The sequence below is a fragment of the Monopterus albus genome, unplaced genomic scaffold (assembly GCF_001952655.1).
Source record: "Monopterus albus unplaced genomic scaffold, M_albus_1.0 scaffold56.1, whole genome shotgun sequence".
Classification (NCBI taxonomy): domain Eukaryota; kingdom Metazoa; phylum Chordata; class Actinopteri; order Synbranchiformes; family Synbranchidae; genus Monopterus; species Monopterus albus.
Window position 1 is genome coordinate 2,751,508 of NW_018127936.1, and position 13,715 is coordinate 2,765,222.

General features: G+C 42.4%; 1 protein-coding gene across 1 annotated transcript in view; it reads right to left on the minus strand.

Annotated features, from left to right (window-relative positions):
• Positions 1-126: 126 nt before the first annotated feature.
• Positions 127-13,715, minus strand: part of emid1 (EMI domain containing 1) — a 41,002-nt gene continuing 27,413 nt past the window's right edge. Inside the window, exons 4-12 of the mRNA XM_020602421.1 lie at positions 8,207-8,296; positions 8,040-8,122; positions 7,812-7,944; positions 6,104-6,148; positions 5,926-6,033; positions 3,329-3,436; positions 728-817; positions 296-348; positions 127-213 (exon numbers count right to left, since the gene is read on the minus strand). Coding sequence (XP_020458077.1) covers positions 127-213; positions 296-348; positions 728-817; positions 3,329-3,436; positions 5,926-6,033; positions 6,104-6,148; positions 7,812-7,944; positions 8,040-8,122; positions 8,207-8,296 — 797 coding nt within the window. The remainder of the gene's footprint in view (positions 214-295; positions 349-727; positions 818-3,328; positions 3,437-5,925; positions 6,034-6,103; positions 6,149-7,811; positions 7,945-8,039; positions 8,123-8,206; positions 8,297-13,715) is intronic.

Sequence of the window (13,715 nt, forward strand, 5' to 3'; positions counted from 1 at the left end):
TGACTGACCGTCACGTCACTAAAGCCTCTCTCTCCTGAGTAACCTAACGGACCCTGAAAAACCAAAGGCACATCTCAGATAGTTTTGTTTAAGTTGCAAAGTTAAAGGAAGAAAACCTACTGAATATTATCTGGCTGTCAGTGTACTCACTCTCTCGCCACGCTCTCCCTTTGGCCCCACGGGGCCCTCTGTTCCAGGAGCTCCAGGTTTGCCCTGTATTGAGTCAGAAGGGACAAAGATTAATTATTACAGCAACACATCTGACTGTGCACTGCTATGCTGTGAGCAAGCTTACATTCAGTCCTGGCGGGCCAGGAGGTCCTGCTGGGCCTTTGGGACCTGGGGGACCTGCATAATGCAGATAGATTCATGTTAGCATCAAGTACATTCACCCTCTGTTTTGTTAGTTGTGTTTTGCCTTGTGAACAGCTCCGACCTCAGCACAACATCTGCACATAACTGCAGGTGTCCGTGACATTGTTTAGAGTAGTTTTCATCATGTGGACTCACCTTTGAGGGGTGTTTGTGTTTGGTCATTACAGTAGGTTAAGAATAAGAATTTATTTATCAAAAAAAAAAATCACAAAAAACTGTACTGACAGACCTTAGAGAGAGGCAAGATGAGATTTAATTTTGATGCCAACTGGGAAACAGTTTCTCAAACCCAACACAAACATCCTGAGTGCAGTTTGGGATAAACACAATAAAGAGACTGATAAACACTCACCAACAGGCCCAGGGGGGCCCTGAGGTCCGGGAACAGGCAACCCTTGTGAGTCATGGAAAGTGTTGGTGAAGAAGGAGTTTTTTCCACGATCTGCAGTTCAAACAAAATGTTTGTGTTTACTGGGAAGCAGATGCTATGCTTAGGACTCAGGACTGTTTGCAAACAGGAAACTAAGTTGATATAAGTCTGTGATAATCTGTCCTTTCTTCACATAGCACAACACTACTTGACTGACAGAAAATCTAATTTTATATCCTCGCAAAACAAACACGATTTTATCTTGCCCCTCAGGAAAAGCTCCTCCAATCAAATGGTTTCATTTATAGATAGTGATGTTTAGGGTTAGATCCTTGGTTACCAAGTGAGTAGGCCAATTTTAGTGAGTGATGCATGATTTGCTTGAAAGAAAGTGCTATCTGAGAAGTGAATGTGCAGACACCTGTGGCAAAACACTTTGTTCCATAGCTGGACTTGTGATTTAATAAATGTGAGCTTCTGAATGAAGTATTTTGATGTTAGTGCACAATGCTTCACTTTTGTTTCTGGTTCTCTGTGAGTCTACTGTCAGAGGCACCTGACACGATGCAACCCCACTTTATTGATGCTGAATCCCCCCTCAGGAAAACAATATTTCGCTTTGACAAATTTGAGGTACCTGTGGAGGGCAGTGTTTTCCAACAAATGTTCAAAGTTCACCTAATGACTTCAGTGCAAGAGTAAATGTGTTCAAGATCAGCAGTAGATCAGAATTTCACATTCATTAAAACAATTATGTAATATTGCATTAAAAAAACCTTCCACATCCACTGTGTAATAACACTGACACAACTACCTGAGTCTAAAGAAATGAGGAGGAAGAGTGTGGTGAACATGCTGGCCATAGAGGAATTGTGTGGCTACTGCGTCATTTTACACTGGCAAGAAACAAAGATCCAGTCACGGCATGAGACCTCAGGAGATACCAAGAGAAGCTGGAGGAGATGGAGGAGGAGGACTGAGAAACATCCTCCAGCACACTTCAGGACCAGTGGTGACATCTGAATTAGGGCTGCAGACTCAGTCTGTGTCTATTTCTACACGCTCTCTTCATTTCCTGCTAAGCCCACACTTGGATCTGTGGCATAATGCAACATTAAAACACTCTCACAAAAACTGAAATTATAACTGAAGAGTCCTCCTCTTTACCTCTTAACAGGGGAACCTCTCCTATTCTGCAGAAGGGAATTCCAACCTCCTGATGCAGACGTAGAAGCCAAATAAGTCAGTGTTTTCCAAAGGAAGCTCAGCACAGAAGCTCCCCACTTATGTTCCCTACTGTTACTTTGAAGTGAAAGAAATGGCTCACTGCCTCAGAAATGATCATGCCAACCTCTACGTACTCATAGGTTTCTCCACACAGGAACCCGGAGCTTACAAAGCTGTGTGTTGCATACTTTATTTTACCACTGAATCCACATATAAAACCTGCCAACACATTGACCTTGAAACAGCCGGTGCAGGTCCCCATCTGTCTCTCACACTCCCCCTTACATGTCTGAGCACTATACATCTGGAAGTTGTTGACTGACATCAGTGGTGGACAGGTTCTTCTCCCAGCATGTGAAGTCTGTGTCAATCTCAGACCGTCTTTGCCTCCATTTAATGCTCTTTGATTCGGTTCTACTTGGCTGGTAAACAATACAGAGCAAGTAGCAGTTAAAGGATTACCGTCATCTTGTCTGTTTCTCATTGCCTTTGTTTCTTTTGTGTATAATTAGTTTGAAAACTTGTGGGAGCCCTCATGCAGCAGGAGCAAACACATCTGTGAGGCTGCTGAGAACACATGAATAGCAGCAATGTCAAGCTGGAAAACTTACTTCACCTCACATGAAAACAAAGGCTTTGACTGAAATTGCGTACATGAAAATATGCCGGGTTCACGACACACTGATGTTGTTTAGACGTGGAGTCAGTGTCTGGTTTGGACCAGAAAGAAATCTCTTCATGCATGGAGGCGGCGGTGGTCGTCTGACATGGATGTACTGTTGAACTGGATTTTTGACACCTAGGAGAGCTCCAGGTCCATAAAAAACGTGTAAGAATTCATAGCCTTTGTCCAATTTTTATAAACCCAAATACAAAGGAAAAAAATGGCAATCAAATTACAAATTAAATCATCAGAGTCTGTTTATAGGTCTTGGGGAATGTTACTGTTTTAATGAAAATGCTGTATAAAACCTTTGTGGTTCCAGAGGTGGACTGCGTGAAGTCTGATAAATTCAGCGTCTGGACGTGTACGGTTAGAAAGAAGTGACTTTTACAGACGTTCCTCACTTCTGCGTGAGGCTAGCAGCTCGAGATTACTTTAGCTGCTACTAGCATAACACACCCAAAATCTCCTACCTGACTGTCAGCGGTCGAGTTACATTGTAGTTCATGCAGGTGCCAGGAAAAAGAATGTGGGAAATAAAAATAAAAAATCTGCTGCACTGATTTTAGCATTTTTAAAATTACAATATTAAGGCAGCACAATAATGAGTGAGTAGAATACTCTTTTAAAAAAATCCAAAGAGTACTTTTAACTATGTGGCATGACATGTGTTAGTTGGCCAAGGGTCTTACTGTGGTCTGGTTCTGGGATGCGAGCATTGGCTGGTGCTCGGGGCCCTGGAGGCCCAGGTGGGCCTGGTAGACCCCTCTCTCCTGGAGGTCCTGGTGGACCACGGGGGCCTGAGAGGAGGGGTGACAAAAAACATCACTGGGGTGATAGACAGCATAATGGCAGCATGGTAATGATAAATGATAAGTTCAATTTTATTTGTATGGTGCCAAATCATAGCAAAAATCAGACCAGGGCACTTTACATAGTAAGGTCTAGACCTTAGAGCATTATAGAAAAGAACCCATCAAAACCCCCTTGAGCAAGCATTTGGTGACAGTGGAGTGGAGAAACTCCCTTTAATGGAAGAAACCTCCGACACACCCGGGCTCTTGGTAGGCGGTCTTCTGCCTCGACAATGACAGGACAACGACCAGAGAAGAAATAAATTACATAAAGTGTATAACAGGAGTGTGTGTGTGCCTTTACACCTGTGTATGTGCAAGTAAAATCAGCAGCTGGACAGAGGAGGACAAGCGCATAAACTCCTCATCTTTGTTTCTTTGTAATTAATATGAGGATGGTCTTTAATGGCCCGGTGCTGGGGATGTACTTGTGGACATGGGAGAGCTCAAATAATAAATTATAAACAAATAAAAGTTCAAATAGTAAATTAAACTTGCACACTGCACACTGGTATCTTTTGTACATGTGTATAAGTAATCTATTAGCTGATCCATATGGGCCACCAAGAAAAATATCTGTCCTCCTCATGTATCGTTTTTTATAGGTGCAAAAAAAAAGCACCACCCCAACTACATCTGACCTCACTGTCTGGACTCTTCTGAGGTAATGCTGAACCATAAGCACCACCTCTTGTCCTCTGACAGTCCCAGACTCACCAGTTTTCTCTTTATGTACTAATGCAACTTAGAATGGCAGAGAGCTAATTATTGCTTTCCAAGCTAATGTAATTGCAGCTCGGACTTGAGCTTTGTGTCATTTTCACTTAACCCCAGTAAACACTGCAGCATGATCAGCTATGTTTTGGCTGCTTCTAGAAAACTATGAGCTGCAGTCTGTGGTACATTGGTTCTAATTGCCGGTCAAACAGGCCATTTTGATGTTATGTGAGATATCTGGGAAATTGCGTATCTTTGTTCCTGCAGAGTAAGGATTGCCTAGAGGGGGATGCTCTGTCAAAATGAGCTACAGTTTGTAATATAACTCTCCTGTAACTTATCAAGACTTATCATAAAGTACACTGTGACTTCTCATAACATTCGAAGTTCACTTTTTCCCCATCTTTCCCATAACCCCTACCTCCAAAACCATATTTGTCTACATTTTGCATTACGTTGGATGCATTCCAGTCCTGTGTTTATCTTGCTCTTCAAACCGAAAAAAAAAAAAAAATCAGCACAATAAAGAAAACATAGCTTTGAATGCAAGATACTGCGCCGGTTTTTGAGAATGTACGAGGTAATGAAGATAGATAAAACAATAACACCACAAGCATATGGAAATCATAAGAACCTGGGATTTGTGTATATATAACTCATGTTCGTTTCAGATTGAAGTCACATGGTGCTTCTCGGAAAGCAGGTTTTTGGTTTATCTTCAGCTCTAAATCTCATCTTTACCCAGCAGCAGGCGGGGGTCATATGTTAGCGTGAACAGAGAGGCACCCTGTTCATGATCCAGAGCAGAGGAATAACAGCCTACAGCGAGAGCAGATGCTGTGACAAACTATACCCCCATTTATTTTATCACTCAAGTAACAGCTGCTAGTGGATTTACTTTTATTCAACAGGTCATTTACTTGTACATAACCACTGAGCTCTGAACGCATGGAATTCATTTATGCCTCTGTTTCTGTTCTGGCTGGTGACCATGAGCAGCAGCATATGTTACTGAGTTTCTATGTAGTCTGAAAACAAATGGTTTGGCTCCCCACTGACACAGCATTTTAGAAACACATGATTTTAAAAGCCAACCAACAAAATGCCCAAATTAAGTAACAGTAAGTTACCAGCAGGCCTGCTGGAACGCTCTGATATTTACAGCTGAGGGTCTGTGGGATGAATGAATGGTTTAAGAGGAAGACAAACACTCTGCAGCTGCATATCACAGGTCAGTCTTTAGAGGAGCTGTCTCAGATTTTTCCACTGTTGTTTCCTTGGGTCAAAATATCCTATTCAAAATACTAGCTTGTCCTACAAACAGCAGGTTAAATGGACAGTTCAGTATACAATCCTGTAACACCCTCCATCTCGTCCATGACACACACTTGTTTGTTTTCACTCCTTTACATTGACTTACATTAACTTCCTGGAGACTTACCCTAACCTTAACATAACGCTAACCTAATCTCATGCTAACCCTAAACCATGTCCTCACTGTAAAATTCACAGACTTACAGGTGTAAACAGGCTTCAGTCCCCAAGATGGGAGTAACACCAGGCGCACGCACACACACACACACACACACACATTTTTACGCCATGTTTATTGACAAACTACAACAACATCGACTAACACAAGGTTCATTTGACTGTCTCAGCTTGAAACTGTCTGGAACAGTGAGCCGTGTGAATTTCCACGTTTGGTCCACTCTTACCTGCTGATCCTGGGGATCCCTTCACTCCAGGGCCTCCAGATGGGCCCCTTGCCCCAGCCTCCCCTCGAGGCCCACTGGGACCGGGCAGCCCTTGAGACCCTGGCTTCCCTAAGAGGAGGAAACGATCATGAGTATTAATGAATATATAGATAGACATATAGAAAGGATTGCAACTTACCATCTCTGCCAGGAAGCCCATCTCTGCCCTTTTCACCCTGAGGACCTATAATTAAAACAGAGAGATGTGTAGCTCCGTGAATAAGGGCTCAAACCACCCAGAGAAGAGGTAGCATAAATTCCACTGAGGGATGAGGTGCAACTCTCTAAACTCTCTTCAAGTAATAAAGCAAAAACACTTGTCATTTCCACATTTATGTTATTGGTGGGGCTGATTTAAATTTCAACTCCAAGATACTGAAGATAATATATTTTCATTAGTCAAAGAAAGTACTACTGCATAAGTTGTTTAACGTCTTTTGTGGCTCCAGAGGGAACTGTGCAAAAATCTGAAAAGTCACTTCAAGTGATATCACTTGAGGCAGCATCGGTTTGCACTGAGGACTGCAAGTTTGAAAATTTAAAAGACACCTGGGGGTGTGGAGTAAAGACAGAACTGAACTTAGCCTGCTCCTCATCTCTGCTTATGGTTAATGGCTCTGGGCTACATTAGCTACCAGCATAACTCTCAATCTGCAACTGAGCTGTCAGCAGTCAAGCCACAGTGTGGCCAGGGAAATGAATCCACAAAGTGTGGAATAGAAAAGATGAATCTCTGGTTATGTTGCATTGATTTAGATCATGTACATGTATATGCATGAACACTATCCTGCTAACAATCCCACAATCGAATGTGTTGTATTTTATAGATGCAAAAATGTCCGTATGATTTTAGACCTGTTGGTTATAAGAAAAACAAAGATTTATAAGTGCGTGAAATGTAAATTTACTGCTCACTAGTGAAGAAACTCTTTAGTGTTTATTATACAGGGAGGACTGAATGCACCGATATTCACTGAGATTTCTTGTTTTTTTCTAATTAAACCTGACACCATTAAATGAATTTGAAAGATTCTATCACAGCAAATCTCTTCACAAAGTGGCTACAGCTCAGTTATAACTTAGGCTTAACACATTTTAGTACAACTATTAAACCTTTATCAAGACTGCGTGTACCCTTTCCAACCCCCTAACCCCAGCCTCTCAGACATGAGTGGGAGGGCCATCAAGCTCCTTGTGCTGGGAATAACAAGAAGCACTGATCACCCTCTGAATCCATACTTCACATTAGGTACGGGACTTTAAAATGGCGAAGAGCTAAGTTTAGCAGAGGTTTTGTCCTTCTGCCACCACAGCTCTAAACAGACTGCATCCTTCATGCTGCTCTACGTATATGATATGAGTCTGGGTCTAGGATAGGGCCATGAATTTTCACTGTCTATGTTGCGTGAATATATCTCTGTTTCTGTGTCGTGTACAGGCTATGAAAACAACTCTCTATCTATCTATCTTAACCCTCTCATGACAGTTCAGCGGGGTTAGTGAACTCAGTGTTTTAGTTTAATCCAGCACTGGGCTCAACTCCAGGGAAGGAAAAGGACTGTCGTGCTCTGAAGCTTTCGCTTTCCACACATCCACAACACTGAAATTGTGCAGCACAGACAACTAGGCTCTTACTTTTGCTAAAGGAAATGAGTGTGCGTGCAGTGGAGGAAATAGAATATGAGCAGAGGTGAGCAGGTAGAGGCAGAAAGTTGGAGCTCGTAAAGAAAAGCTACAAGGAGTGATTTTTGACTCAGTTATCATAACACAAAGCTATGGACCCTACTTAATGGAAATATGCAGTATTTTAACCTAAAACGTATTCATGCATGACATGAAGCACCTACCTGCAGGTCCCTGCTCACCAGGGGCTCCCTGAGCGGGCACAGCCCCCTTCAGTAATGAGGTCTCTGGTGCAGTTCCTCCCTTACCCTGAAGGTGGTGATGTGATATAGAGACCGGGGCGGAGAGTAACTGGACCTGGTACACAAAGCCATGAAACAAGTGTGGGCAATTAGACATTATGTTTGTTAATGTAGACCAAAGTTGTTCAGCAGAATGAATACAGTCCTTACCTTCGCCTCCAGTGAGTTCAGCCTGTCACTCAAAGCAGTGATTCGACTGCAGTTGAGGCAATCTAAAAGACAGCTCTCTTTACCTTCAAGAATTAGATACTTAAACATATAGTATACCTATGCCATAGTGTTGTACAGTCAAAGTAGTAAATGATCACAGTTCTTACTAGAGACTGGCTCTCCTGTGCGCGCAGGTGGCCGGCGTAGTGTGGATGGCTTCCTTATTACCTCCTGAGCCAAAAGATGGATCCCTGCATCTGTGACAGAAGAATAAAAAGACAGAAAAACGTCATGTCTGTGGTGTGGATTTCAAGATACAGCGATTTCTTGGCCAAGAAAATGTTTAGATTTTGAATATTCTCTTTTTAATTAATATGTAAGATAGGAATGAAACAATGGGAGCCACAAATTTACACCCACAACAACAATTGTTCAGTCATTGGATGGCCCAATTACTACTGGTCCACTATATTTAATAGAAATTTACAAAAAACAAGCTACTGACATCAGAGCTGAAAGCATTAGTCAGTTAATTGAATCATTCTTTAGGCATAAATCAAAAATATTCTGCTTTCAGCTTCTCAAACTTGAAGATTGGCTGCTTTTGTTTACTTCAAAAATATATCTGTGAAATATACTTAATTGAAAACCTCCTTAAAATATTTCATTGGACTGTTGGTTAGACAAAACAAGACATTTGGGTTCCGGAAAATTATAATGAGCATTTTATTCTATTTCCTGACATAACAAAACAATAATGGATTATTCAATAATAATCAATACTATAAGCCAGGGATTTTCAACTAATGCTGGACCACTGTTGTGGGTTGGATAAACTGAATGGGCATTATTTTAATCCTGATAATCACCTTTACTTTTCTAAATGTTACATATTTGCATGAATGAGATTATTCACAAACTATAAGTAATACAGTACATGGAAATGTGCAAAAAAGATTCCTACAGTGAAACTACAGTACATTATTGAAGACCACCTGCAGTGCCTTTGCGGACCACCAGGGGGCCATAGACCACTGGTTGAAAATCCCTGATATAGGCAATAATCAATACCTAAACTGATAATAAAAATAACTGTTAGTTGCAGCCCTGCCTGACAGACACACAAACAATTACGAAACATATATGCTTATTGCTGGACGCTCTGAGGTGATACAAATATAGCAATCCTCCAAATGTCCTAGGAATCGCATTCATATTGGATGATTATGCAGGTCAAACTTTTTGTGCCAGTGCAGGAAGCAGTGTTTTCTTTACACAGAGACCCAGAAACAAGAGTGTCAAGGTGGGCAAGGTGGTTGAGCATTGCAGTGCATCTGAAGGACACCAAAGTGTGTCCTGTTTTTCAAATACAATACCACAATGGGTAGATAAAAACTAATGTGAAAGGTTGACATGAACAAAATCTTGTATATTACTGATCTGTATGGTGGTTATATCAACTATTCACATGGTCATGTTATAATGTCATGATGTTTTCTGGACCACAGGTCCCAGTGACAGTTGGAATACCTATGGAGGACCGACAACAGAAAAACAGATGTGTAAAGAAAAATACACAAGAAAATGTTTATTTCTGTTTTCTGCTGATCCAGCTTCTAAATACTTATTAACAGGCCACAAGTGTTAGTATGTCATTTGGTGTTAAAGGTAATAACATCAGTCCAATGATAAGGCCTTTAAACAGACTGTGCTGTGGGTTGAATGAAGACGTTTCACTGTAGAAGAAATGTCAGAAATCCCCTCCATGCTATTTCTGTTCGCCAGGTGAGCTTCTTATTATGAGCTAGAGCTGACAAAACCTTTATGTCAGACAGAGAAGACAGATGTGGAAATCATGAGCTGCAGCTTTTATCTCTGTTACATTTCCAAGAGACAAACAGCGTGCACGCTGCCCCTTTGCCAAGTTGCTTTTCTTCAGTTACAACTCTTTATTGAGTAAAAGATCGAAAGGCCTGGGAGAGAGGGCGTGTAAAGATAAACAATAGTTTCCTTGTGCAGAGAGAACAGTCCCAGCTCACATTCTGTCTGGCCTTCATTTTATGAAGTTTGTGTCGCTGGGTTCTCGAGGTCTTGAATGGGCAGACCTTTGTGTATATGCTATACTGACTCCTTTGTCTGGCCTGGTCTGTGGTCGGCCCAGGTACTCCCGACACAAACAAGAAGCTGGGTTCAGCACCTCATTAGCCACCAGGAAGCATGTCTTTCCACTCAGCAGCTACCCTCAGCACCAAGTGCTTTACCAAAGGAAGCTATGAACTAGCACCTGCAGCCTCAGATGTCATGATCCGTCTCTATCCACTGCAGAGTATTTGTCAGAGGATTCCAAGTGCACATGGATTTAACCCATGTAAGACCTGAGACAGAAATACGATAGCATGCACTCCAGATTGTAGAAAGCATTTCCCTATTTCAACAATATAAACCTTGCACACAAATGAGGGCACACGCACCCTGCTCTTCATTCGTCCACACCACACCTCAGTCTGGAGCTCGAATGCATTCTATTACAAAGGCAGCTCTGGATAAGAAATCCAGCTTTTGCCCCTCCCCTTCCCAACAGCAGCTCTTCTCCCTCTAGACTAAAGAACATTCAAACGCCAGTAACCCCTCACCCACACTCAGTCTATTGTTTGAGGCATAAGCTGGTTTTGGCACAAGGACATCTGTCTCCTATACATACCCTCTTACAGACTCTCTCTCTTGTCTTGAAAGAACAAATTTTAAATCCTGCAACACCTATCTTTTCTTTTGTATCTCCAGTGAATGTGTCTGTTAACCCCAAGGCCTGTGGTGGGTATATAGGCTGAGATTAAGTCCTGAGGAAAGAGGATGACTTGGATGCCTTAAGTGGGATCCATTGCCAACTTGGCCAACAATAACATCGTCACAGTTAATGAATGCCACCCTGACAGACACAGTTCATTACATGCACTCCTTGTTCTCAGAGGTCTAATTGCCCCAGTGGAGGGCAGAAATGTGTGAATGTATTTGACCCTTTAGCCCCATGTTGCACTGGGCCCTAATGAGTGACCCAGTCAGAGTTCTACATTAGAGAAATACCCCTGCGGAGAGTTCGGCGGGACAGAAACCATCCTGACATCAGCTCTGTCTCTCCATGTCCGAGCTGCAATTACATTAGCTTGGAAAGCAATAATTAGCTGTCTGCCATGTGCACACACTCACATGTGTTTAGTCATTTTTTTGCAAACACTCTTTGAATCATCTTTGTCCCTGCTGGCGAAATAACCTTATGAGAAGAGGAGGAAAATAAATGAGCAGAGGTCACAACAAGAAGGTTATCTTTTCCTACTTTGCTGTTATGAAGGATGGAGTTTTGGGACTATTTATGCTCCAATACATGATGATATTCATATATTTTATATAAATATATTTAATATGAAGACAACATGGCTCATCTCTCTCACGTTTGTGTGTCTAATAATGTGTGTTCTAGTGTGTGTTCGCATTTGTAGTATTTATGTTCTGGTGCATGTAGTTCAACGTCTATGTTGCGCTCAAGATACAGTCACCACTGCCTTATGGATATAGGGAATAAGTCAAAACATTGGACCAGGAAGTCACAGAGGATCTTCGAGGCCTGGGGCTTCTGGTCTCTAATGATGCTGCAGCATCTCTCTACTGAACAGCCGCTTTGAAACACAGAACAACACACCAGCATAGAAGACCACCCCTCCCCTGGGCGAACAGGCTGTGTGTCTGTCTGCAGCCAGCGTGAAGCAGGCCCTCCCCAGGATCAACCCACGCAAGGCAGCTGGACCGGATAACATACCTGGTCGTGTTTTAAAGGACTGTGCCGAGGAGCTCAAGGATGTCTTCACGGACATCTTTAACATCTCCCTGAGCTAAGTGGTTGTTCCCATGTACTTCAAGGCCGCCGCAATAATTCCAATTCCAAAGAAGCCCCACCCAACCAGTTACAATGACCATCGGCCTTTAGCACTGTCTTCAATTATTTGAAGTGCATCGAGCGGCTGGTCATGCAGAACACCGAGTCCATCCTTCCTTCCTCTCACAACTCATTACAGTTTGCATACAGGTCAAACAGGCCCACAGAGGATGCCATTACTGCTGCTCTCCATCCAGCCTTCACCCACCTAGATTCAAAGAACTCTTACATGCAAATGCTGTTCCTAGACTTCAGTCCAGTATTCAACACAATCATTCCCCAGCAGCTTACACAAAAACTTGGATACTTGGGATTCAAAACCTCTCCCTGATTGAAGAGACTGTCGTGGACTTCAGGAGGAAATCTCTAAAGCATCCCCAACTGACCATCGACGGTGCTGTAGTGGAGAGAGTTAGCAGCACCAAGTTCCTGGGGGTGCACATCTCTGAGGACCTCTCCTGGACCAACAACACCACATCACTGGCCAAGAGGCTCAATCATGCCTCTACTTCCTCCGCAAACTGAGGAGAGCTAGTGCCCCACCCCCATCATGCGCTCTTTCTACCGGGGCACCATTGAGAGCATCATTACTGGCCCACTCCACCAGACTTACAAACAGCTTCATCTACCAGGCTGTGAAGATGCTGAACGCTGTCCATTACCTCCCCCCCTCTGCCCCCTGCCCCTGGACTGTGACCCACCACAGAACATAAAAAGATATAAAAAGACTACCTCTGCTGTTTTGCACAAACTCAATATATTCCCCCTTTTTGTTATTTTACAGGTGACTGTTGTGGAAACAAAAAAAAAACTACCTCTGCTGTTTTACCTTCTGTTACATTACAGTCATTTTAACTACTGTCCATGTGCATCTCAATCCCACAACCATCTGACAAGCTTCTGGTTATTAATTGAACTACTGTCACTGATTGTACATGGGTTGAGTCATAGCCTATTAGGTTGCACCGTTCAGTTTTATCCTAATTACTTTAACTTAGTATTCTTATTCTTATTTCTTAGTTTTACTCTACTTTTATTCTATTTTAGTTTCCTAAATGATATGGCATTCAATACTAGGTGAGAGAGAAGCCGTATTTCGATTTTCTGTATGTCCTGCACATACTGTATAATGAATTGACAATAAAAATCTTTGAACTCGATCTAATAACAACTGGAAAAATCTGTTAGGGCTCTGGCAGTGATGAGAAGTCTCCAAAAGAATTTATCTAAACTGACTGAATTTATCTAAACTAAAATTAAAATGGAGATCTGAGGCCATCCAAAGTCAAGGGGAGCTCTTACAGTGTACAGTCTTTCTAGGCATATAGCCGGAGCTAAGGTTTGACAGACCAGTGAAACTGCTTGCCAAAATCTGGGCCATAGGGCTGCCAAGGAACACATGTGGGCCTCAGGTGAAACCCCAAGAGGACTTTCTCTCCTGTGTTTCCTCTGCCTGTTCAGACCTTGTCTTGTATCAAAACAGAGTCCAGAACCAGCTGGCACAAGCTGCAGCTCATGTGCTGATAAATGGGGCTTCAATTTTGTGATCACTCATGGGGATATTTCATTTCCTCACTCACATTAAATGTTATTGATTGAGAAATTACAACTGCTCGTACATTTTAAGCTTGAAGTGGATTTTTGTAGGATGAATGTGGGACGACACATTCTATCAGAAAGAGTGAATGTGAGCCAACACCGGTGACACATTTATGCCAAGTGTGAACAGGGCTGAAGGAGGAAACCCT